This window comes from Dipteris shenzhenensis, chromosome 19 (assembly GCF_047967505.1).
Source record: "Dipteris shenzhenensis isolate YYH24624 ecotype China chromosome 19, Dip_SZ_1.0, whole genome shotgun sequence".
Classification (NCBI taxonomy): domain Eukaryota; kingdom Viridiplantae; phylum Streptophyta; class Polypodiopsida; order Gleicheniales; family Dipteridaceae; genus Dipteris; species Dipteris shenzhenensis.
In genome coordinates, this window is record NC_141614.1 from 25,377,730 (window position 1) to 25,403,766 (window position 26,037).

The 26,037-nt window shown below is 43.6% G+C and overlaps 1 protein-coding gene across 1 annotated transcript; it reads right to left on the minus strand.

The window, feature by feature from the left end:
- Window positions 1–19,895: 19,895 nt before the first annotated feature.
- Window positions 19,896–22,311, minus strand: LOC147890267 (putative pentatricopeptide repeat-containing protein At3g13770, mitochondrial). Its single transcript, XM_087390248.1, has 4 exons — window positions 22,069–22,311; window positions 21,219–21,927; window positions 20,119–20,222; window positions 19,896–20,036 (listed from the first exon to the last, which is right to left on the minus strand). Exons 1-4 carry the CDS (start codon window positions 22,309–22,311, stop codon window positions 19,896–19,898), a joined length of 1,197 nt encoding a protein of 398 aa, XP_087246374.1.
- Window positions 22,312–26,037: the final 3,726 nt, after the last annotated feature.

The window sequence follows — 26,037 nt, forward strand, 5'->3', positions numbered from 1 at the left end:
GTTTGAGCAATTTTGTATCACCCTTTTTGAAAGGGAAATTTTGTAACAATTAAGGTTGTATATATATACTTTGGCATGTATATGCTTTTGTCTGTCAGCTTGTTTGAGCAATTTTGTATCAACCTTTTTCACAAGGGCAATTTTGTAACAAACAAGGTTTGAGAGTTTTATCTCGCCTATTTGCTTGTGAACATTCTTTTGTAATGCAAAAAAATAAACATTAGTGGGGCAAAATGGGGCCACAACAAGCCTGTTTTGCCCCACTAATTTTTGTTAAAGTTCCATCAAGGGTCGGTATACCGACAATTTGGCAATGTCGGTATATGCCTACCTTTACTAGTGTCATTATATGCCAATGCTTATATAGCGACGCATGTTTTTTGATGTTCATAGCGGCATAGATACCAACCTTTGCGCCCATTAAAAAAAAGTTTTTAGTGTAAAAAAGGTCAGTATTTCCATCAGAAAATGCCATGTACCTTGTAGTGTAAGCTACCCATAAGTCTTTAACCGCTTCTTAGTCTCTCATGAAACTTATATCAACACAAAGCCCATTCCAAGGCACATATCTTTGCATAAATGAATTACTGATCTAATGCATTTAGTGAAAAGTATAGACCTTTGTGTTTGATGATAGTTTGCATAATGATTGGGAAATTATTGTGGACTCCCTTAAGAGGCTAAATTGAAGGAGGTGTAAATTTCCCCCAGAATTTACCCAACCAGCCAAATTGTCCCCTTCATGATCCTTGATATCATTTCATGTCATATTGAGCCACAAAATCTTATTTTAGCAATGCATCTTCTCTCTCTTTAATGCAAAGAAGGTTGGTGAGATCATGCACCCATTCCCCCCCCCCCTCCCTCACCTACCTTATCCCTTTCTTCTCTCTATGCTAGACTATAACATCACTTGGGATGTTAGCATATTCATTGTCATCTAAGGGAGGCAAGAAAGGAAGATGTGCAAGGGGTTATTTTTATAATAATATAGGTTTCATCCCTCTTTTCAAGTGATGAAGGTCTTTGCCATCACTGAGTTTAGAAGCAGGAAGCTAAGAGGTGCATAAAGTTTTACTTCCCCCAACTTCATGTCATAGCATCTTTTAGGTAGTCGATCTCATGAATACCCAAAAAATGGAGAAAAAGTTTCATAATAGGAAGGGGAAAAATGAAACATAAACTACCAACCAATATATTGAAGATGAAACTATCGTGGCAAGGTAGGCTCCCCAAACCGTAGACCAACTAGCACGGGGCTCCAATCAGGTCCAACACATGATGGAATTTGTGTGTTGGAAATACGACCCATACCACGATCATCCAACCTTGGTAATGGAAGGAGCATGAGCATAGCTTAATTTTTCTCTAGCTAGAATTGAGAAATACTAAAAAGGAAAAATGATATTGGATGGGCAAGCGAGCCCTACGTCAAGCATGGATGATCATGGCCAGCAGAGGAGTGATTAAATTACCAGAAAGGTTGAGGAACTACAGTTGGGCCAAGCTCTCTAGGCCGGGGATCTCGTCGAGCCCATAAGATCACTTTGATTGAGCGAGAGGTGATGCGGCCTCCGAAGGTCATTGACAGTCAGTGGGATATTGCCAGACATCGCGTTTTGTGAAAGATCTAGCCGAGTCAGTTGAGAAAAAGTGTTGATCTCCGAAGGAATTTGATCGAAAATGGAGTTGGACGACGTGTCCAATTCCTTGAAGCTTTCAATACGGTTGAACATGGTGAATTAGAGAAAGGACCCACTGAGCTGCTAGCCTGAAAGGTCCAAGGCCTCGACAAACAAATTTGCATTGCAACGAACTCCTATCCAAGCACATGGGTTCTGGTCATTCGTATTCTAGCTCCACGAGAATCCTATGGGTTGGTGTGGAGTGTAAGAAGCTCTCAAAGAGGACTTGGCCATCTTTCGACAGATGGTCCACCTTCATATGGCAGATTTAAGGAACCCAAAAAGCAACAGTGAGAGAAGACAAATCATGGAGACCCATTTTTGGACTAAGAAAATCCACTCTCATAGCCCTCATATTTAATAGATTCTACCTTGATTTTTGTCAACTAATGATCGGGTGATAAATTACTATTTGATTTGTTCATGTAATCCATTCAACCCGTCAATCCACTTAGGGTGGCTTCACACCATCAGCTTGCCTATTGAAGAGGAAATAGAATTGGATGATGGGTTGTGAACCCAGCTCTCATATTTGAAGAATGAAGGGCTACCCCCTCTGCTCATTATATATTTCAATTACTTCAATAGAAAGTTTATCATAATTTTTTCCTATTAAACCATCTATGATTCAATTCATACAAGACATAGAATACTAAAAGAAAAACTCAAATTTAACGTTAGTTCATGCAATTAACATAACGCTTAACACTCAACACAAAAAACAAATTTGTAAAAACCCATTTCTCTTCTATTTATCATTAAATAAAGAAACTCCATAATAGAAATCACACTTTTACCTACATCAAAATACATCAACGAACCAATAATGAGTATATAATGAAATGGAGATCGGGTGGAGATGAGGAAATAATAAAAAACCGGAGCAATTGAATTGAAAAAAATGCAAAGAGATTGTGAATGAAAGAAGGTGCAAATTAAAAGGCCCATGACTAAAAACAAGGACAAAGAGACATGCATGGTCATTGTCATACCAAATTAGTCACGATCTTTATTGCTTTGTTTGTAAAATTGTTATAGTCAACTTTTTCATGTACACTTTCTTTCTTTTCTTATTTATCAAGTTTTCAACCAACCAATTTCTTGTTTGGTTGAAAATGAGTGAAAACATTGACAAAAGTAGTTGCTCTTTAATGCTTTATTTGAAAAAGTTGGGTAAAGAACGACAATGAACACACCTATCTCGCTTTTTTTGTCCCTTTTTTCTTAGACTTTTGTTGTAGTTTGTTGTTGTCAACTTTTTCATGTACACTTTCTTTCTTTTCTTATTTATGACTTATTCAACCAACCAATCGTTGGTTTGGTTGAAAATGAGTGAAAACATTGACAAAACTAGTTGCTCTTTATTGCTTTTTTTGAAAAAGTTGGGTAAAGAACGACAATGAACACACTTATCTCGCTTTTTTTTGTCTCTTTTTTCTTCTTTTGTTGTTGTCAACTTTTTCATGTACCCTTTCTTTCTTTTCTTATTTATGATCTCTCTACTTTTTCAACCAACCAATCGCTATCTTGATTGGTTTGTTGAAAATCAATGAAAACATTGACAAAACTAGTTGCTACCTTGACTGATTTCCAATGTGATAGCCTTGTTCCTTTCTTTCCTCTACCATCCAAATCCTATATTTGTTGTTGTGTTGCCACCTCCACTATTTACCTCATTTTTATAAGGCTCGCACCTCTTCACTAATAATTTATTACTAATAAATAATTTGGATTATTTTAAGCAAAAGTTTATCAAATGTTTTTTGTCTATCTAATTACCACCTATGATATGATTAATATAAGACATGGATTACTTAAAGAAAACACACACATAATTTAATTTATTCATTTGAATGTTTATGCAAAGCATAACACTTATCACTCAATAACCAAAACAAAGGAGTACAAATTTAGATGAAGGAAATTTTTATGAGATTGTTATACTATCTATTGTTTAAAAAAAGGACATAATAGAAAGCTCATAGTTTTAACTACATCAGCATAGGTCAACTCCAATGGATGTTAAAATGACGTCCTCAATGCATGAAATCCAATGCAAGATACCGAGAGCAAAAGCCACAAGTTCTTGCAAGCTAAGTGTGTCAAATGGAGAAGACAATGTCTAACCAGGCAATTTGAGAGTGGAGAATTTAGACAATAATGGAAAAACCCAGGGTATCTGGGCCTTTCAAATTTTGGGGGTTTTGCTATAGAAATATGACGTAGTGGAGAGATCGTTTGACAACAACAATAGTACAATAACCAAAGAATAGACACAATAGAGTAGAATAAAATTTTGTATCACCAAATAAGATACAATTGATGGTGTTGTCCACCTGTGCACTCTCTAGTAGACTTCGATGGCAATCTAGACAGATTCTGGATAGAGAAGGACTTCAAGTAGGGGTATTGGCATTCAATGGTGAGGCTTGAGAAATGGCCTCCTTATATAGTCCTTTGTAGTAGAATGATTCCACCACACTAGCGAGCTGGTGGTGGCACATGCATTTTGACTTAGAACATTGTGTGACTAAGTGTGAGGACGGTGGCACATGTTTGCTTGAATTTTGCCACTAGATGAAGACCATTGAACACCGACCATTGACCACATGCACGTAAGCAAATTCACACACGAATGATCGTGTGCAAGCAATGGAGGGCATACTGTCGTGGGTTGGGCCGGTAGACCCCAAACCCTGCCACTAGGGGCACTTCCCTTGGTCCCCCGAGTTGTACATTGTTCCTTCTACCATCTCCTAACCATCAAATGTTTGCCATGAGACCTCATCTAGTGTCAAAACTAGGATCCTACCAATGCTAGTGCTCACATCATGGCTTCTCCTCATAATGGGGGCTGTACAAAAGGGAACTACGAAACATTATTGATTACATATGAGAGGTGGGCATTGCACATATACTAACATTTACTCCCTGTGCACTCCACTTGGAATTCATTGCTTTTGTATTGAAGGGACTTTTTGCCACCATTTGCAAGTAGATTGTACTAAGGATAGATTTGCAAGTATTGCCACTTTGATTTGGGTTAGTCACCTTTGGCTTTATTTGCAAGGTACCTTGTACATTTGCTCATTGTTTGAACAATCACTTTTGGCAGTCACATTTGCACGATTGTAGAGAATTTTTTAGATTTTCCATCTTTTTAGCCCATTTTTCCTCCTTAGAATTCGGTACAAAGGTCACTGAAAATTTAGAAAGGAAAATTTTCTAAAAAGGGAAAAATTGCAAAAGCACAAATATGACCCAATTTCCTATAATTTTTGGCCAATGTCATAGAGAAACCCCTAATTTCAATTCAATAAGGCCAGATATAACTACAAATAGGGAAAATGTGATACAATGTGCCTGAAATCTGAAGTATCCTGCAAAATCTGTGCAATCTTGTTCAAAAGCACCAATTTGTAGAGCAAAATCACCTCAATGTCAATGCAAATGCTCAAAAACCTCAACGTACACCCTGAAATTATGTGTGTTTTGCAACAACAAACATTCCTGTCTTTGAGTTTCCTGACGTACCAAGGCTTACAATGCTCAAAGTTCCTCTAGCCAATTGAGATGTCAAGATTCTAATCCATAAACTTGAGATACAGCTCCATTCGCTTACCCAACATGTGGAAATAATAGTACAGTGAGCCCCCTTTTTGAACTACTATGACAAAAACAAAACAAAACACAGTACATGAAAAAATGTGGTCTAATTAAACTAATCAATCTACATGAAAACAAAACAATTTCAACCCCCAAGATGGTTTAATACAGTGAATATAATGAATCTAATATTTAAACTAATCAAGCTACTAGCAAAACAAAACAATTTCAACCACTGTGTTGGTTTAGGATAGTCACAATTTCAACCACCGAGCTGGTTTAGGATAGTCACAATTTCAACCACTGGGATGGTTTAGGACATGGTCACAATTTCAACCACCAGGATAATTTAGGACAATCATAATTTCAACTATTGGGCTGGTTTAGCCTAATAGCCACAACTTCACATATTAGATAATAACAAGTATATTGCTTTTCATTTCTGAATTTCACAATTAGAAAATAATAATATATTGCTTTTCATTTTTGAAAATCACAATTAGAAAATACCAATACATTGCTTTTCATTTCTTTATTTATGTTCAACCACAATTTCGATCAGTAATAACTGTTGTTTGACTTGAACCAATACCGGGCTAGTTTAGGACAATCACATTAAGTCCAAGCCATCTCGGTCTAGAAATTAAGTAGTATATGATGCAAACAGTACGAAATTAAATCTAACTAATTTAAGTACTAAGAAACATAGTAATTTCAATGACCAGGCTTGTCAATGACTAATGCCCATTCAACCATGTTGGTTCAAGACAATTACCATACTAACGCTTATTTCATTAATTGTGGACTCATATGTCTACATTTGGACTAATCCAAAAAATCCTTCCCAAGTGAAAAGTTTACTTTATGAAAATGTCATTCGAGAATCAAAAGTTTACTTTTTGGCACTATCATTTCTACATAATAAATTTCACAATCTCTCTCTATGATCATCAAGGGAGAAATGGGGTCTCAAAAGGGCCTTCAATTAGTGTTTCCTAATTTCAAGGATATTTGGGAGGGATTTGAGGTGTACCAATGAGAGTGCTCCAAGGTGTGGGACAATGGTCTGTTGCGGTGGAGGGTGGGAAGGTCTAGAAAGAGCCCTTTTTGGTTGTTCCCCTTACAGTAGGGACCACCCAAACCATCCACCCCCCTCCCTCCCCCCTTAACCCATGCTAAATCCTCCTCCCGTGTGAACCTTTCCCACATTAGCCCCAAATGGCATTGAAGAGGAGGTGGCCATCTTGGGTAAGTTTTGATTACCCCTCCCAAATCAAAAGTTACTTTTTGACACTATCCTTTACTCACACTATTATTTTGGACTAATAATGCAAAAGCTAGGAAACATAATTCGTACCTTACTCTATATTGCAAAAATCCTAGCATAAATATTTATTTTAAAGAAATTTGGTCCTCTTTTAAGAACTACAATTTTCTTAACTTATTAATAATTTCAATATACAAAAAACCATGAAAATATTATATATATATATATATAATATTTATTTATTTATATTTATATAGCTAAGGTCCATGCATGAGATTAATTTACCATTAAAGTCTTCTAAAATCTCCAAGACTTAATAATGATATTAATAAACACGTTTTAGGGTTTTGGAACTTTAAAATCCCCAAGACTTAATAATGGTGCCAATAAACACCTTCCAAAGTTTCAGAAAGCAACATTGGTAGAATCTCAAAGAACTTTATAAACACCTTGCAATAGTTACAAAGGTTTTTAAAGATGTGTTTGCACTCAGTGAAGCACACATCTTCAAATGACGCTCTTGATGGAGGGCGAAAGAGAGAGAAAGAAAGAAAAGGGAAGGGAAGGGGGAGAGACATGGAATGGAGAGAGAAAGAGAGGAAAAGAGAGGAAAAGAGAGGGAGAAGCCTTGGCCAAGGAAAGAAGGTAAGGGAAGAGAGAGAGAGAGAGATAGAGAGAGAGAGAGAGAGGAGGGGAGGGGAGGGGTGTAAAGATAATGGGAGAGAGGGAAGGAGTCTCACTTGCAGCTTTCTCACATACACAATGGGGGAATACACACAAAGGTGGAGGCTGAAAACAGTTTTCCTCTTCTTAGTTGTGTAAGCCAAAAGAACTCAAGTACAAAGAAATAGAAGAACCCTATATGTGGGTCTCAAACCAAACTCAACTAACTAAGGTGGCATACTAATTGAGCCACGAACTAGTGTAGATAAGGATAGATGTCATCCAGCTATTATTCGTGGGCGGTGTACCAACCGCATCTGTAGCTAACAAGTCGGTGGTGATATAAATGCTCAATGGTCACCTTGGCATATCGCGAGTGGAGCTCGATATCTCAACACTCCCCCTCGAGCTCAATCCCAATTCCTGCACGTCTCTGAACTTGCGCAGCTTCTCTGCGCCCAATGCCTTCGTGAATATGTCAGCTACCTGATCCTCTGTGCTGACATAAAGTAGATCGATAAGACCTAGTAAAACCTTCTCCCACACATAGTGATAATGCACCTCAATGTGCTTTGTCCTAGCATGATAGACTGGGTTATTTGCCAAGTGTATACTGCTCATGTTATCACAATAAATGACAACTGGTCCATCTGTAGACTGATGCATATCATAGAGTAGCTTATGCAACCAAGCTACCTCACATGCAGCCATTAATGCACCCCTGTACTCAGCCTCTGTGCTCGACAAGGCAACTGTAGGCTGTTTCTTGCTGCTCCAAGTGACTACAGCACTCCCAAAAGAGAACACATATCCACTGGTAGATCGTCTATCATAAATACTACCAGCACAATCAGCATCAGTGTATCCATGCAACTGTATCTGAACCCCAGTCTCATAAAATAGTCCATACTGCAATGTGGACTTCACATACCTGAGTATGCGTCTAGCCGCATCCAAATGCGGTTTCCTTGGAGCCTGCATAAACTGACTTACCAATCCAACAGCATAGCTTAAATCTGGCCTGGTAATAGTCATATAAATCAAACTTCCTACTATGCGTCTGTACATAGTAGGGTCTTCCAGAAGCTCACCTGCATCTGTGCTTAGCTTCACATTCTACTCCAAAGGAACTGAAATAGGCTTACAGCCTGTCATCCCATATTTGGACAGCATGTCCAATCCATACTGTCTCTGCAAGAGCTGTATCCCACTTGGTGATCTAATCACCTCAATGCCCAAGAAATAACGCAGCTCTCCCAAATCCTTCATCTCAAACTTCTGCTTCAATAGCATTTTCACATGAAGGATATCTTCATCACTATCACCTGTGATGATCAAATCATCAACATAAATGACAAGCAGCATAATACCTTTCTCTGTTTTTGTCACATAGAGTGAGAAATCTGCCTTGGATATCTGAAAACCAATAGTGACAAGATACTGTCCTATCTTGTCAGACCATGCTCTAGGTGCTTGCTTCAAGCCATACAAGGCTTTCTTCAACCCCTGCAAACAAACTCATGATGAACAGCATGAACATAATTATCCTGGTGGCTGCTCCATTAAGACTTCTTCTTGCAAATCACCATGCAAGAAGGCATTCTTTACATCCATCTGATGTAAAGACCATCCCTTTGATGCAGCCATAGCAATGACTGCCATCCTTGCAACCGGACTGAATGTTTCTTCATAATCAATGCCATATGTCTGTGCATACCCCTTGACAACTAATCTTGCCTTGTATCTGTTCACAGAACCATCTGCATTATGCTTAGTCTTATAAACCCACTTACAGCCAATTGCATTCTTGTCTTTAGGCAAAGGCACCAATTCCCATGTAGCATTTGCTTCCAAGGCATCCATTTCTTCATCCATGGCTTTCTCCCATTTTTCATTTCCCATGGCTTGCTCAAAAGAAGTGGGTTCTGGTTTCTGTATCACTTTGACCATATAGGCATAGTGAATGGTTGTTATTTCAGCCTATCCATAGGATACCTAGCTCTGGTAGACCTCCTGTGCAAAATAGGCTCACTTCCAGGTGCTCTCAAAACATCCCTGGTCTTCCTTACTCCAGGTGTAACAACAGAAGGAATACCCAACTCATCATCAATGCTCCGTTCTGAGCCACTAGATTCACCATCCACATAAGAGTGACCTACATTCACATCAAACGTGGGCTGATCTACCTTCTCTTTTCCTTTTCGTGATACCTGCGTACCACTATCTGCATTGCTTTGAGGAGATTCTCCTGATCTCAATCTGCCTGTCCATGGCAAAGTATGTGAACCACTGCTAGAGGACACTGCAGTTCCACTGATATTTTGTGATTGCTGCTGTGAATTCTGTGCACCATTACCATTTTGTGCATCTACATCAATAATCACATTTACTGGTTTATACCAGCTGCTCATCTCATCAAAAACAACATCTCTGCTCACTGTAAACTTACGAGTAGAAGGGTTATAGCATCTATACCCTTTCTACTGCAGAGAATAACCAATAAAGATGCACTTCTCAGCCTTTGGATCCAACTTGGACCTCAACTCATCTGGCACATGAACATAGGCAATGCAACCAAAAATTTTCAAATGAGAAATGTCTGGTTTCCTACCAGTATACATCTCCTCTGGCGTCATGCCATGTATTGCTGCAGTGGGAGTCATGTTCATTATGTAAGCTACTGTAGCAACTACTTCAGCCCAATAATAATCTGGTAGATCTTTTTCATTTAGCATGGCCCGAGATACCTCTCCAATATGCATGTTTTTCCTTTCTGCAAGTCCATTTTGCTGTGGGGTATGACTACATGAATATTGCTGCTTTATGCCATGTTCCTACAGGAACCTTGCAAACTCATTTGAGAGGTACTCTCCCCCTCCATCTGACCTTAGGCATTTTATTTGCAGGCCCGTTTCTTTTTCAGCCATAGCTTTAAAAGCTTTGAAATGCCCAAACACTTCACTTTTCTTTTTCATAAAATGCACCCAAACTTTTCTACTGTAGTCATCAATAAAAGTGACAAAATAATGATAGCCTCCAATAGATGCAGCTTTAGTAGTCCACACATCAGAGTGGATTAATTCCAATGGCTTCTTGCTCTCTTGAACATGCCTTGGAAATGGTTTCCTTGCCTGTTTTCCAAATTGACAGGCTTCACATACCTTATGCATTTCTGCAACCTTGAATTTAGGCAATCCTGCAACAATATTTTGGGCCTACATCAATTTAAGTCACTGAACATTAACATGACCAATGCGTTTATGCCAGATATCAATATCTGCAACTACACCGGTCCCATGTGCAAACATTGTTGCACTCAATTCAGGCATGTCCGCATCCAACGTAAACATCCTGCCCTTCTTCTTTCCTTTTGCTATCAAGCGACCGTTATTTTTCATATCCTCAACAAAGCATCCATGAGGATTAAATCTGACCTGCAAACCCTGCTCAACCATTGACCAATAGAAACCAGGTTCTTGGTGATGTTCGGGACATGAAATACATCAGACAGGTATTTCTTTTTCCCATCCTGCATAGACAAAGGAATTTTACCAATCTGCATGATAGGATGTGTAGTATCATCACCAGTCTCCACAAATCTTGGTTTTTCCATTTTCCTTGCATCCTGCATCAATTCAGCATGACCTGTCATGTGGTTTGACGCACCTGAGTCAACATACCACACATCATTTCGTTCTTCTGCACTTGTCACATAATTGGTCATGTGCTGCACCATAAATAGATGCTCATTTCTGTCATCACCCTGTCTACTAGAAGATGCATAATTGCCTTGCTGCAATTTTCCATTCATAATGTCATTCTGCTTTTTGTAGCAGTCTTTAGCCATATGACCCATTTTACCACAGTAGTGGCATTCAACATTGCTGTTTGCATTTTGGCCTCTTTGCCATCCACCATGACCTCTTTGGCTCCCCCTGCCTCTAGAGTTACCACGTCCTCCTCCATAGGACTAGTTTTCTTGAGTTTGCTGCATATTTTGATTTCTACCACGGCCTCCAGATTGGCCTCCTCTACCTCTGCCTCTACCTCTTTCAGCATTTGAGAAGAAGACAGTTTCTTTTGAAGTTCCTCCTGAAGAAGATGAACCACCATTTCTCTGCTCTTCAGAAATTAGAAGAGCAAGCAACTCCTCAAAATCAGGAAATTTTTCACGGACGGCAATGGATGTCCGGAACTGTGCATAATCCTTTCCTAGACCATTTAAGGTCATAGAAACTAAATCATCATCTTCCACTGGCAACCCAATGGAAGCAAGTGCATCTGCAATTTTCTTCACCTTCATGTGGTAGTCATTGATGCTCATATTTTCTCTCTACACATTGTGCAACTCCTGCTTGAGCTGCATTTTCCTGGCTTGCGTATTTGTGCTGTACATTTTTGCCAAAGTATCCCATGCCTCCTTTGGCATACTTGCATCCTGAATATGCACAATCATAGAATCCGAAATACTGATAGAAAGCCAGTACATAACTTTTCTGGCTCTCTCATGCCATCCTTTAAATGCCTACATTTCCTGTTGATTGGGAACATTAGGAAGAACTGGTTCTTCTTCATTTCCTGTAATGAACTCCCAATAGCCTTTTCCCATAAGGAAATTCGTCATTCTAAACTTCCATGCCTGGAAGTTATTCTTGTCAAGCTTTTCAGTGACAATCTGTGAAAGAGAATCAGACGCCATTGCAAAACACTGCAAAATATTCTGTCACTGTAAAAAAACACAGCTTTTTCCTCACACAGGCAGATCTGCAAAACTGACGAAAGTGGTATTTGACCACACAGTCACTTCGTAGTGACGATTTTGCATCAACAGGCAACAAGAATGATTTTGCAACTCCCAATATCTCTGCGCACAGGAATACGATGCAATTTCTGCAGTAACTTTTCACCGACCAGTAGAGCAGTGGTCGCACAGCAAAAACGGGACCTTTTTCTGAGTGCCTACGAAGAACTTCCACCTTCAAAACGGGCCCCGAAATGGCCTCGAATCAGAAAAATAAAGTCACTAAGGGCTTCGCCATCTCCCGCAGCATATACTGTCCTCTCGCCACACCGCAAAGGGCGTCTCAATCTGAGACAGTGCACTCTTGCACTTCCAGCTGTGCTACCTGCAGAGATTTGCTCCCAAACTCGAAAAAGGAAAGCAACACTGGTCCTCTTACCAGGACACCGCGAACTTGGTTTGCTTTCTTGAGCTCCTTACCACGAACAAGGCTCTCATACCATGTGAAGATAGTGGGAGAGAGGGAAGGAGTCTCACTTGCAGCTTTCTCACATACACAATGGGGGAATACACACAAAGGTGGAGGCTGAAAATAGTTTTCCTCTTCTTAGTTGTGTAAGCCAAAAGAACTCAAGTACAAAGAAATAGAAGAACCCTATATGTGGGTCTCAAACCAAACTCAACTAACTAAGGTGGCATACTAACTGAGCCATGAACTAGTGTAGATAAGGATAGCTGTCATCCAGCTATTATCCAGCTATTATTCGTGGGCGGTGTACCAACCGCATCTGTAGCTAACAAGTCGGTGACATAAATGCACAACGGTCACCCTGGCATATCGCGAGTGGAGCTCGATATCTCAACAAGGGGGAGAGAAAAGGGAGGGAAGGGAGGCAAGGGAAAGGGGGAGAGGGAGAGGGAGAGGGAATGGAGGGAAGGGAAAAGGGGAGAGGAAAGTGGAGGAGAGAAGGGAGGAGAGGTCTCTTCACTACCGCAGCAGCAGCAAGAGGAAAGTGGAGAGGAGAAATGATTTTTTAAAAACAAATTTAATTAGATAAGAGGAGAGGGAAGGGGGGGAGGGGAAATGCCCCCCCCCCCGAAAAAAAAATTATTTTTTAATTATTTAATTTTATTTTGCAACCGCCGTGGCTCCTTGCGCAACCGTGATTGCAGCAGCGAAATGAGGGTGGGGAGGCATAGGAGAAAAGTAGAAAAGGGTGGGGAAAAAAGGGGGGGCAAGAGGAGAGGAGAAGGGGAAGAGAGAGGGAGAGAAGGCAGGAGAATAGGAAGAGAGAGGAAGATAAGGAAGGAGAAAGGAGAGGGAGAACAGAGCGAAACATGAGGGAGAGGGAGTGAGGGCAATGTTAGGGAGGGAGGGCAACGTGAGGGAGAGGGAGAGAGAGAGAGGAAGGGTGGGGACCATGATGGAGGGCGAGAGTACAAGGAAGTATGTGAATAAAAAATGAGTTAGAAGAGACGTGAGAGTCAATATAATGCCCTCAAGGAATTCAAACTTCCAGCTCCTCCTTCTCTTCCCCTCCCCCCCCACCTCTCTCTCTCTCTCTCTCTCTTTCCATTGCCCCCATCCTCTTTCCCTTCCCCTTACCTCCCCTTCTCCCCCTCCCCCACCCCCCCTCCTTCTCCCCCTTCTCCCCTGCCACCCTCCCTCCACCCCCCCCCCCACCCTCCCTCCCCCTCCTCCCTCCCCCCCCCTTCCTCCACCCCCCTCCACCCCCCCTTTCCTCTCCTCCATTCCATTAATTCCCGTTTTTCCCTACCCTCTCGAAGATAAATTTTTAAGGGCAAATAATATCCCAAAGACGAACTTAGGACCTTCTCCAAACTAGTGTGGCCCAATATTTCGATCTTAAAATTTGATAAATTCGCCCAAAAATTAACATAACTTTCTCATATTAGGTCCAAATTTAGCCCTCCAAGTACTCAAATCGATCAGCATAAGCCATCTAAACTCATCTATATGGTTAGAATTTTCAAATTCCACCTTATTTAAAACCTACGAATGAAGTTTAATTATACTTAAACCCATTGAAGCCTTAAAAATGGTAGCATGTCTAATATTTGTAACTCTACCCCATACCCTAAATCCTAAACCCTAATCCCTATAGCCTAAACCCAAATTCCTATACCATAAACCCTATTTCCTATAACTTAAACCGTAAAACTTATATCCTTAATCATATACCCTAGACCCTAAACCCTAAACCCTATATCCTAAACCTTAAGCCAAATACAAAAAATAGTATTCGAGGTGTGTTATTCGACCATGCACATAATCGATGGGCACGATCCTTTGCACATGAGTCAATAAAATCTATGTTAAAGCACGTGCAAAGTATCATGTCCATTAGAAATGCTTTCGATGGTCAAAGTCCCCAGAAATCCCATTTTTCACCAAGTGTTACGCAGCCACAACCATCAAAAAATAGTATTTGCGGTGTATCATTCAAACGTGCACATAATTGATGGGCATGAGACTCTCTACACATGTGAATCCAACCTATGTTAATGCACATACAAATTATCATACCCATCGTATATGCTTTGGATGTTCAAAGTCGCCACAAACCCCATTTTCCATCAAATGTTATGCACAACCTACAAAAAATAGTATTTGAGGTGTGTTATTCGTATGTGCACATACTTGATGGGCATGGTAATATTCACTTATGTCAATACAACCTATGTTGAGGCCTGTACAAAGTATCCTGCCCATTGGATGTAAGAGATTACAAAGATATGGTGTTGTAGGCATAAAGTCAACCCTATGGTTGACCAGTAGTACTTGGGTACTATATATACCAAGTACTTGTATTGTTTCATTTGAACATTTCTATTGGAGCTTTCTTGTGTGTGCACTCTTGCTCACTTGTGTTCATAACCTGTCTCCACTTTGTTCCTACACTTGGTATCAAAGCGCTTCTGTCTCTAGAGCTCCCATTCCTGCGCTTGCTTCCAGACTCCCAGAAGCTTGGTGCTCCAATGCATGTTCCTGGTTCTCACATTCAGCTCTCCAGCTTTCGTTTGAGGTAGCTCCAATAGTCCAACGGCTATTTTTTGACCTTTTGAGGTCCAATTTTGACGTTTTTCAAAATTTCTAAGCTGACCACATACAAACAAGATGGATCAAAGGCTTGTAAGACAAAACAGGGGCAGCCCCTTGGGCTAACTCACTCATCCATTAGAGAAGCAGACTAGAGCTACAAAGAGCCTACCTCAAGGATTTCAAGAACAAGGGCAGTGGTTGTTTGAGCACACAAAGTGTTAACAAATCCTTCACTCTTGGTTGTCTATGAGGGCAACAATCAAGGTGCACTTTAGGGCAACAATGAGGTCAAGTCTTCACAACATACGCTGCCTTATTATTGGCTATCAAGAAGGGGCAACATGAAGTTGTGATTGTGGGCACGATCTCAAGGCCAAGTCAAGCTCTACGGGAGTATGCATGTTGAATGTTTTTGAAGTGCCATGGAGGTAAGAGAACATCATATTTTTTGTGGTATAGAGGTCCACGTTTCTGTGGTACATTGGACTTCTCTTTTGTACGTGTTTGCATCTCTCACGAGCATTGTCTATTTACGTGCTTGCACATGCATGTTAAGTACACATGAAGGAAAGAAGTTGGATTGACATTAACTACACCAGTGTGTGAGTTCTTGGGCTACATCTTTTTGTGTCTCTATTCTCGAGAAACCTTCCACTATGCGTACCCACTACTGTGGTTTACAACTGGGGGTGTTTTGTAAGTGTGCATTTTAATTTATAAACTTAAATCTAAGCAAAGGGGTGAGGTTCAAGTTCCGTCCCCCTTTAACTGTATACTTTTATTATAAAGCATATGTAAAAGCCCTTGCTAAATTCAATTATTTGTGAGTCTCACCTTCCACTATGCATACCCACTATTGTGGTTTACAACTGGGGGTGTTTTGTAAGTGTGCATCTGAATTTATAAACTTAAATCTAAGCAAAGGGGTGAGGTTCAAGTTCCGTCCCCCTTTAACTGTATACTTTTATTATAAAGCATATGTAAAAGCCCTTGCTAAATTCAATTATTTGTGAGTCTCTTACAAGGTATAATCTCAAAATAATTGGACTCATGGGGCCAATCGTTGTTTGTGTGGCACAACCACATTGGTATAGGTATGAGGCATCTATGGTCTAGCCTATAGCACTAGTCTACATGATAGCCATTCAAAAACTTGCTATTTCATCACTACCGAGCCTTGTAGTGTGTTTTCAACTGAATTCAAGCTTTCATGTTTTGGATTTTGATACCTAGTTTGATGCATTTGTATAAATATTGGTATACACACTATATTTGGATGAGCTCAATTCAGCTTAGTCCACATCTACTAACTACAATGTGAACTAAACCTTTCAACTCTTAAGTCAACTTTGAATTTAATAAGAACCTTTTAGGGTCACCATGGTAAAGGTTAAAATCAAACAGTAGCTTTGGTATTTGGGTTGCTTCAAGGAAACTTAGTGTTAGAACAGACAAGGGTAGCTTCTTACAGCAGCTAACTCCTCCTCTCCCAAGGAGACCTCCTAGGATCGCCAAACTCATGATCTCACTTTAAGGTATGCACACAAGTATACCCAAAGAAACTGACATACAAAACATGGAGGAATATGCAGCTTGTAGGCTGCAAAGTGAGGTATATAAAGCTCCACATTTGTGGACTATATCAATTGCAAAATGGCCCTGCAAGGTACCTCACATTTGCATGCAATTGTTGTTGCCATATGAGTACCCAAATGGGGACCTCTTGTCAAAAACTCCTATGCCCATGTTCCTTTCCTAGTGTTTCAGTGGCTATGGAACAAGTCGACTTGGGCCGAGGTATGCACCGAATGCTCCAAACTCTGGTGCAACCTTTAGGTTGACCAGTTGTTAGTACTTGCCCAACCCCATAGGGTCTTTCTTACTGACCAATCTACTCTGTTGGTTGACATAGATCTACCCCTATTCAGAGTTGATTGTTGGGGTTTCGAGCCTGCTGGTGCCGTTCTTGACCTAGCCGCCTTCATCTCAAGCTTCTACATAGCTGATCACCCAAGATTTGGTCTCTTGCAGATTTCGAGTTGGTGTTAGATGGTTTTTACTAGCCACCTATTGGACAAGCTTCCTAGGAGCATTTCAAGGCTACTACAACAAGTTTCCTACCAGCTAGACTTGTTTTCCCAAAAGAATAGCATAATACCTTTGTTTTGGGTATAAATTTTGGTTGCCAAATCACTATTTTCACTAGGTTGACCTCAGTTAGAGGTCTTGCCTCAGTTTAGAAAATAGTTCAAAATAAGCAAATGTAGTCATCTTTTGAGGTGTTTAGCTATCCTAGAGATTTAGTCCTCTTGCATAGAATTTAGAAGGGTTTTGTTTCGTTTGAGCCAAGCATGAGTGTAACATAAACGAACCTTTCTCCACTACATATTTGGGTCATTATCAGGTGTGTGTGTGTGTGTGTTCTTGTGATAAGACATCACACCTTGACCAGTTATTATTAAGACATCCTACGTGCATGGTTATTCACATGTCAAAGCTCTTACCATGGCTGATCACCATGTATGCTATTTTCAGTATAGCTTACATCACCTTGAGCATGAATACATTATGTATAGTGCTAGCACATGACACTTTTAGTGTATCCTTGACACCTTTAACATGTCTATGTCACCTCCAATGTGACTCTATCATCTCAAAGTGATCTATCACCTTCAATGTGATTTGTCATCCTCAGTATGGCTTTACTATCTTCAGCATGGTTTACTATTTCCATCTTTAGTATGGCCTCGTCTACACCATCTACAATGTGTTGATGGATCTTTGGTATCCATGATAGTCACATCCAGTGACAGATGTTGAGAGCTAGTGCATGAGGTGGAGTTCACACCAGTGAAGCTACGAGTCATTTGACTATTCCTATCGGATCACCCTCTACCTGATTATGAACACACCGTACAAGATGTTGAGAGCTAGTGCATGAGATGGAGTTCACACCAGTGAAGCTACGAGTCATGTGACTATTCCTATCGAATCACCCTCTACATGATATTAAATTATGAACAAGCCGTACAAGACTAATGATGCTTTGCACATCCACAAGGGTTTCCTAACACCCAATGGGTCTCCAATACCCATGGTTTGTTATTGACACCTTCAGATTGGGTTTGGGGCTAAGCCTTCGTGTATTGGGCAATGATGCTTAGCTTAATGAGGGTAGGTCAAGATCACATAGTGTTTAACCATTAGGCAGATGTGATCTTCAGAACCCCTAGGTTTTTTAGTGCTAGGTCTATTACCTTGATCACTCACATGCACATTGAGCTTTAGTTTGGGTAAATTTTGACTTGCCTACGTCAAGTTATGAGCCTAGCAAACCTACGATGTGCATTTGTTCTGAGCGTCTTAATTTAATTAATTGTGTGCTTGTGTAGAGGGGTAATGGGGCAAAGTTTTTAAGAGACTTGATTAAAAAAATAGAATAACTCCTAAAACCTATTCTAAGCAAGAATTACCAATAGAATACAATATATTAGAAATCGTTTTGTAAGCTTTTTACAGCTTTTTGAGCCTACTTTTTGTGCTCTCAGCTTTCTGCTATCACTTAAGGTTTGTAAGAAGTTTGGGATCAATTCTAAGGAGTCTAATTGCACTCTCTTGCAAATTTGCACCCTCTCTTGTTGCTCTCCTCGTAATTTATCATCTTCCTTAATGTCCGCTTGCCTCGGGCAACGTTGCGTTACTTTCCCACTACTCCATAATCTCCTTACACTATCCAACTTGATGATTTTCTCAAATTTCGCTTCATCTTGTTGTTTTTCAGTTCCCACACTCCAAAAAAGCCTCGAAGTAGGTGTAATTGTCAGATTTAGCCTTCTAATGAATGTGGTTCAAGTTCCAATTCACTTGAAACTCAAAGGCTATAGTGCTCATAAGTTAAATAATCATAAGAGTTATAAAGGCAATACAATCAAAGACAGCTCATCCTCCAGCTGTAAGAAACACCTTACCTGTCTTTCTACCATCTACCAGGAACATTTCAAAATAGGGACACTCCCTGTACTCTCCATGCACTTTTTGTCTTGAATACATGAAAACGGTTTGCTCTCTGACAAAACTAAAATATGAGCAAATTTATAATCCGCAAGCAAGAGAAAAAAGGGACATATATTATCCCTATGGAAAATCTAGGGCTATTACCTCGTGTACTATTATTGGTGACAATGTTATTGAAAACCATCAAGTCTGCCCCATCAAGGACATAACTCTTGATAGATGGAATGTATTTCAGATTTGCTATTGCAATAATACTTTCCACGTTGATCGCATGAGTGTCTGTAAGATCATAAGTATATGTTTGTATTCCTTTAGCCTTGTTGTACTAGCATACCTGTATATCAAGATTGGCTGGTCTATCAACCAAGCCAATTGGATCTCTATACTCAATCACTCAATTTCCCACTTTTTAATGCATTCTTTGTACCTTTTCCAAATATCAAGTACCTTTCCTTGCAACCTTTGTTGGATTTTCTTGAGAAGCTTGTCTTCTTTGTATTTGTATAATCTTGTTCAAAGAAAACTGGACATAGTAGATCCAATTTCCAGAGCTGGCCCAATAGTTACCAAGTCTAGAAGCATTCTTTTGATCAACATATATTCCTTGTCTTGTCCTCTTCAACCTATCCTTTGAAACACTTGGATTTCCATTTAGCTGGCTTACCAAAGATGCCTTATATATTGACTTTACCATCCATTTCAACAAGGGGAGAAATAGATTTTCCATGACCTTCATACTTATCATCTAGTATGGAGTCAAACTCATGCCTAAGTTTACTTATGGCCATGTCTTCATCATCAACTTCATCACCTCTTGTTTCAATTGATGCTACATGAGAAAAATAGCTTTCATTATCATCCTTGTTCGTTCATATGATGCGTGTGTCCCTTGGGTGTAACTATCATGGCACACAACACAATAGCCAGCTTCTCCCTGTGCCAATATAACACATCTTCCTTGTGTCCACGGACATATCTCATGACATCCATGCTGATCTAGGACACATACTGTGCCCCTCATTTTCAGGACAAGATATCATAGTTTTGTATATAGACTATTGATTTGGGGATGTCTTACAATTCTACTAATGTCTGTCAACAAACTCAGTGCCGTCTCCTTCCATGCTTCTCCTTTCACTCCTAGGGCATTAATCTTCTTCTCGTCCTCCTGCCTGTGAGTATCTGCATAAATATTAGACATCAATACATAAGCCGTAGCATCATTTTCATCCAATTGCACTGCATGTTCAAAGGCCTGTCTTCCAAGCTCCACATTACCCCACTTGCGACAAGCACCCAACAAAGTATGCCACACCACAAGACTAGGATGGAAAGGCATCTTCTTCACCATTGCTATAGCCTCATCTACACGGCCAAGGAGATCAACCATGCAAGTGTAGTGGTCCATTGTTGGAGTAATGCCACTATCTTTGCTCATAACCTCAAAACATTTTGTGCCCTTAGCCACTAGACCCGTGTGGCTGCATACGGTCAGTATGGTAAGGAATGTGTTCCCATCTGGATTTATGCCACCTTCTCTCATTCTTTGAAGCATATGGAAAACAATTTCGCTTTCTCCTAGCTGGGCATATCCTGCCATTAGTGCATTCCAAGAGACCCTATCTTGATTTGGCAGCTTATCAGACGATTCCTGTGCTTCTGCAAGCAAGCCACATTTGGCATACATATCGACCAAGATGCTGCCAACAAAACCATCTCTTTCCAACCCCTTTCTGACAATCTCAGTGTATATCTCGCGACCCTTGTCTATGGCTCCTATGCTGCCACAAGCTTTCAAGATGCAAACAGATGTGAAAGCATCCCGAGAGACACCCTCTAGTTGCAAATAATCAAAACACTTAAGTGCTCCCTCATCAAGCCCTTCCTTGGCATATCCTGCAATTAGTGCATTCCACGATACCACATCTCGAACTGGAAGCCCATCAAACACGTCCTGTGCTTCTGCAAGACAGCCACATTTGGAATACATATCGACCAAAGTGCTGCCAATAAACAGGTCTCCTTCCAACCCCTTTTTAACACACTCGACATGAATCTCTCGGCCCTTACCTATGGCTCCTATGCTGCCACAAGCTTTCAAGCTGGAAATCAAAGTGAGAACGTTTGGAGAGACACCCTCCAGCTGCATCTGTTCAAAACAGTGCAGCGCTTCCTCACCAAGGCCATGCTGGGCATAGCCTGCAATTAGTGTAGTCCACGAGACTAAATCTCGAGCTGGAAGCCTGTCAAATGCTTCTTGTGCTTCTGCAAGTGAACCACATTTGGCATACATATCAACTAAGGTGCTGCCAAAAAAAATATCTCTTTCTAGCCCATTTCTGGCAATCTCTGTGTGAACTTCTCGGCCTTTGTCTATGGCTCCTATGCTGCCACAAGCTTTCAAGCTAAAAACAAACGTGACAGCAACTGGAGAGAAGCCCTCCACTCGCATCTGTCCAATACAGTTCAAAGCTTCCTCACCAAGCCCATTCTCAGTGTATCCTGCGATTAATGCATTCCATGAGACCTCATCTCGAACAGGAAGTTTGTGAAACGCTTCCTGTGCTTCTGCAAGCGACCCACATTTGCCATACATATCAATCAAGGAGCTGCCGACAAAAATATCTCTTTCCAAACCCTTTCTGACAATCTCAGCATGTATTTCTTGGCCTCTTTCTGCATTCTTCAGCCTAGCACAAGCCCTTAGTAGGGCCAAGAACGTCTTCTTGCTAGGATGTACAGAATCCTCTTGCATTTTCTCATAGAGGTTGAGGGCGTGCTGTGATTCCCCACACTCAATATAACCCTTAATGAGGGAATCCCAAGAATACACGTTCCGATCAACCAACCTGTTAAAAGCCTGCTGGGCATCCCACATGCTTCCAACCTACACCAACATTGGGACCAGGTAGTTCCCAAGCGATCTCTAATCTTCCAGCCCACTCTTGCACAAGAAGGCATGCAAGCGCCTGGTATAAGCTAAATTTTTCCTCTCTCTGCAGTTCTGTAAGATGCATGTGAAGTCAACCGAAGGCAGCTGGGGCATCCGTTCCAACGAATTAAGTGTTTCTTCTAAGCCAAGACATTTGCAGTCATTCTTCTCTCGCACATTCACATGTACTCCAAAGGTCTTGCTAGACTCCTCTACCAGGCCACGGGTTTCAGTGTTTGAGCAAGCCTGACCAGTAATGTTTCGTGCATTCCCTTGCTTCTGGGCTCTCTCTCGAGTATGCGTTTGACCCAACCTCGATTGTACCAACCGTCTATCCATAGCGGCTCTTCAATAACTATAAGCAGATCCTCAAACCATGTCCTCCTTACATGGGTTTACCAGGGAGTGTTTTCATCTAGATAGCTATTGCTAAGTATTGGACTAGCTCCTGCGAGCCTTCCCCTCCCTCCTCGCCGTACCCCTACCTCCCCCCAGCTCTTCCGTCCGCCCTTCCGCCTCGGCCTCTCTGCCCTCGCACCTCTCCTCCCTCCTCGCGCCTCCCCTCGCCACTCACCCCCCCCCTTGCGCACCTCCGCTCACCCCCCCTCGCACCTCCGCTCACCCCCCCTCCCCTCGCTCCTCCGCTCACACCCCCCCCCTCTCCCGCACCTCCGCTCAGCCCCCCCCCTCTCCCGCCCCTCCGCTCAGCCCCCCCTCTCCCGCACCTCCGCTCAGCCCCCCCGCTCTCCCGCCCCCCAGCCCCCCCCTCTCCCGCCCCTCCGCTCAGCCCCCCCCCTCTCCCGCACCTCCGCTCAGCCCTCTCCCGCACCTCCGCTCAGCCCCCCCCTCTCCCGCACCTCCGCTCAGCCCCCCCCCCTCTCGCACCTCCGCCCCACCCTCCCTCTCACACCTCCGCCCCACCCCCCCTTCCGCTCACCCCCCCTCCTCTCGCACCTCCGCTCAACCCCCCCCCCTCACCCCGCCACCTCACCCCGCCACCTCACCCCTCACCCCGTCACCTCACCCCCGCCTCCTCACCCCGCCACCACCTCGCTCCCCCCTCCGCCTCCCTTCCCTCACCCCTCGCCTTCCCCACCCCGCCCCTCTCGTTGCTCCGTCTCTCCTCTCCACCCCCGCCTCCCCTTCCCGCCCTCCGCTCCCGCCCTCCCTTCCGCTGCCTCCGCCTCCACCCTCCGTCCTCCTCGCCACTCCCAGGCTCCACCCTTCCGCCTCTATCCCCCCCTTTTTGGGTGGAAGCCTCTTCCTCACCGGAAGCCTCACAGTTCGTCTTGGCGGTATGGCGGCCCCCTGCCCGGAACCGGAGGTCCAGACGGACCCTCCCTCTCCTGAAGCCTACCGCGTCATCCTGACAGAGCGACAATCATCTCGGGTTCAGGAGGTTGCCAATGACTTTGCCCTTACCTCGGTGTATGGCAGAGTCATTGGACATTCCCCCTCCAGATCAGCCATCAGGGACTGGCTCCAGTCTACTCTCAGGTTAGAGGACGGCCATATTGAGGAGGTGGCCCTTATGGGTAGGGGCATCTTCTGGCTCAAACTCTCCACCGCGAAAGCGGCGAACAACCTGATCGCTGATTCCCCCACGACAGTGGACGGAAAGATTATCATGATAGTCCCGTGGTACCGTGGATTTAGCGCTGCAGATTTTGATGCTCGATTTCGTATACCTCGCCATCCGGTGACGCTTGTCTTTCCAGGTCTTGCTGCTGAGCTACGGCCGATTGTCCGGGACCTGGGCTCCCACTTTGGCTGGGTAATGCATGATACTTTCGCCGATGCGGTGACTACGGCAGGAGCCCCCCGAGTCCGTGTGGCGGTGGCGGATCCTGCGACTCTCCCAGCAGTGATCGAGATCGTGACAGATGCCGGTAGCATCACCCAGAGCATGGTGGTCACCGGACAGCCAGGACAGTGTCTGAGGTGTCACGGCTTTGGACACTTGGCGGCTGTTTGTCCACGCTTCGCCAGTTCTTCTCGGCCTCCCCCGCCCCCCCCTCTCCGTCCCCTCCCCCCCCTCCGGACAGCCACGTCAGGAGGAGCAGAGGCAGCCGGAGCCCGGACCAGAGTTAGCTGGCGGCTGGACTGAGGTGAGAAGGAAAAGAGGAAAGAATAAGAAGATTTCGGATAAGGGCAAAGAGGCCGAGGTTACCCAACCTGCAGCTGCATCTCAGAGACCAGACAGGCAGCCGCCCCAGGGACCTGGGAGAGCATCTTCTTCGACGGTAGTCCACCCTCCACAGCCTCAGATCCCCCTCTCCTTCTCTCCCCAGCCTCTTCCCGCCCAGACCCAGCCCATCCCCCATCTGCCCCCCATATCTCCCGACCCGCCGCTTCAGCCCCCTCCTCGTCCTCCTCAGTCTTCCCCCCCTCCTTCTCAGCATCCCCTTCCCTCTCCTCCCAGCGTTTCTTTTAGCCCTCCCGCAGAGCTAGTAGCACCGTCGGTTCCTCAGCCGAGGGCAGCCCCCGCCCCCCCTCCTCCTCCTCCCCCGCTAGTCGCCCCTGAGGAGGCTGAGTTGCTTTTTCCCCAGCCTCCTTCCCCTCCCCCTCCGCTGGCAGGACACCCTGAATCTATACCTTCACCGATTCAGGTCTCTCCGTCCGCTTGCCCCTCAGTGGCAGATTCTGACGGGTCTCAGTTTCAAGCGAGAGCGCTCCCTCGCGACTTTTACAGATCTGGCCCCTGGGACTACTTGGATGTGGTCGACCTTGGGACTTTCCCCGCTTGCCTCGACATCAGTATCTTCCTGCTCCGCAAAGGGGCGGATGGGAAGATAGCCGCCTTGGCCCCCAAGGATGGCCCTAGCTTTGCTTTCACGTTCCATAGTGATGGCACCGAGACCTGGACAGACGACTCGGTCTGGGAGGCTCTCAGGGTGCAGACACATGCTCAGGCTTGCTCTTGGATAGGCCCGTCCGGTGGGCAGCTTCTCGAGACTCAGTGGTCCGAGGGTGACGTACGCCTGCGGTGGCGTTGCGCCGCCAAACGATTTAGATTGATTGTGATCCTCAGGCCCCCCCTGTCTTGGCCCCTCCCCCAAGATGTCAGAGCCTGGACTCCTCAGAAACTCCGCGCTTTCTATGGTATGTCCACCTCAAAGATCTCGAGTTGGCTCGAGAAAGCTTTTGCTCATGGTACCAAAGGTCTCTTGCCTTTGCTGAAGGTGTTGAAGGATGGGCAGGATGACCCTACTTCCCCCTCCAAACCTTCCCATAAGCGTCAGCGCCTCCACTCCGACATGTCAGCTTCTTCTTCGACTTCGACCGCGAGCAGACAGTTGTTCGCAGCCTCCCAGCCCTCACCATGAGCCTACACCTCGTATCTTGGAATGTGAACGGGTTTCACTCTTCCGGCACCCGTGGTCCCAGGAAGCTCATTTTGAGACAGGAACTCCAGCCAGCAGTGATTGGTCGTGATGTACTTCTGCTCCAGGAGCACAAGCTCTCTGCGGACCACATCCGTAGATGCGGGAAGATTCTCCCTAGATGCTCTCACACTTATTGGGAGCCCTCGATCGGTGCTAGGGGGAGGAGTGGTGGTGTCTGTATCTCCGTGGGCGAGCAGCTAGCCCCGGGAGTTTTTGGTCATGGCACGCTGATACCAGGCCGTGCCCTCTGGGTAGGACTGGATCTGGAGGGCTCCAGAGTTGGAGTTCTCAACATTTATGCTCCCACAGATCTCCGTTGTAGAGTTACCTTCTGGAGGACACTTACAGGGATTCTCCCAGACATGGATTCCTGGATTGTTGGAGGCGACTTCAACAATCTGGAGACCTTGGAGGACCAGCAGGGCAGAGGACCGGAGTTTACAGGCATGTCTCAGGTAGAGCAGTCAGCTTGGGATGCCTTTATCTTTGCGACAGGAGGCAGGGACAATTGGCAAGACCCGTCCTTCCGTCGTTGGCGCGGGAGCCTGGACTTCTCATGGGGCTTCCGCAGGGAAGGAGGTAGACTCCTGGAGAGGCTGGATAGGTTTTATGTCAGTGACTGGGCCATCAGCAGAGGCGGTCAGGCAGGTATAGTTCCAGGGACGACACTCTCTGACCA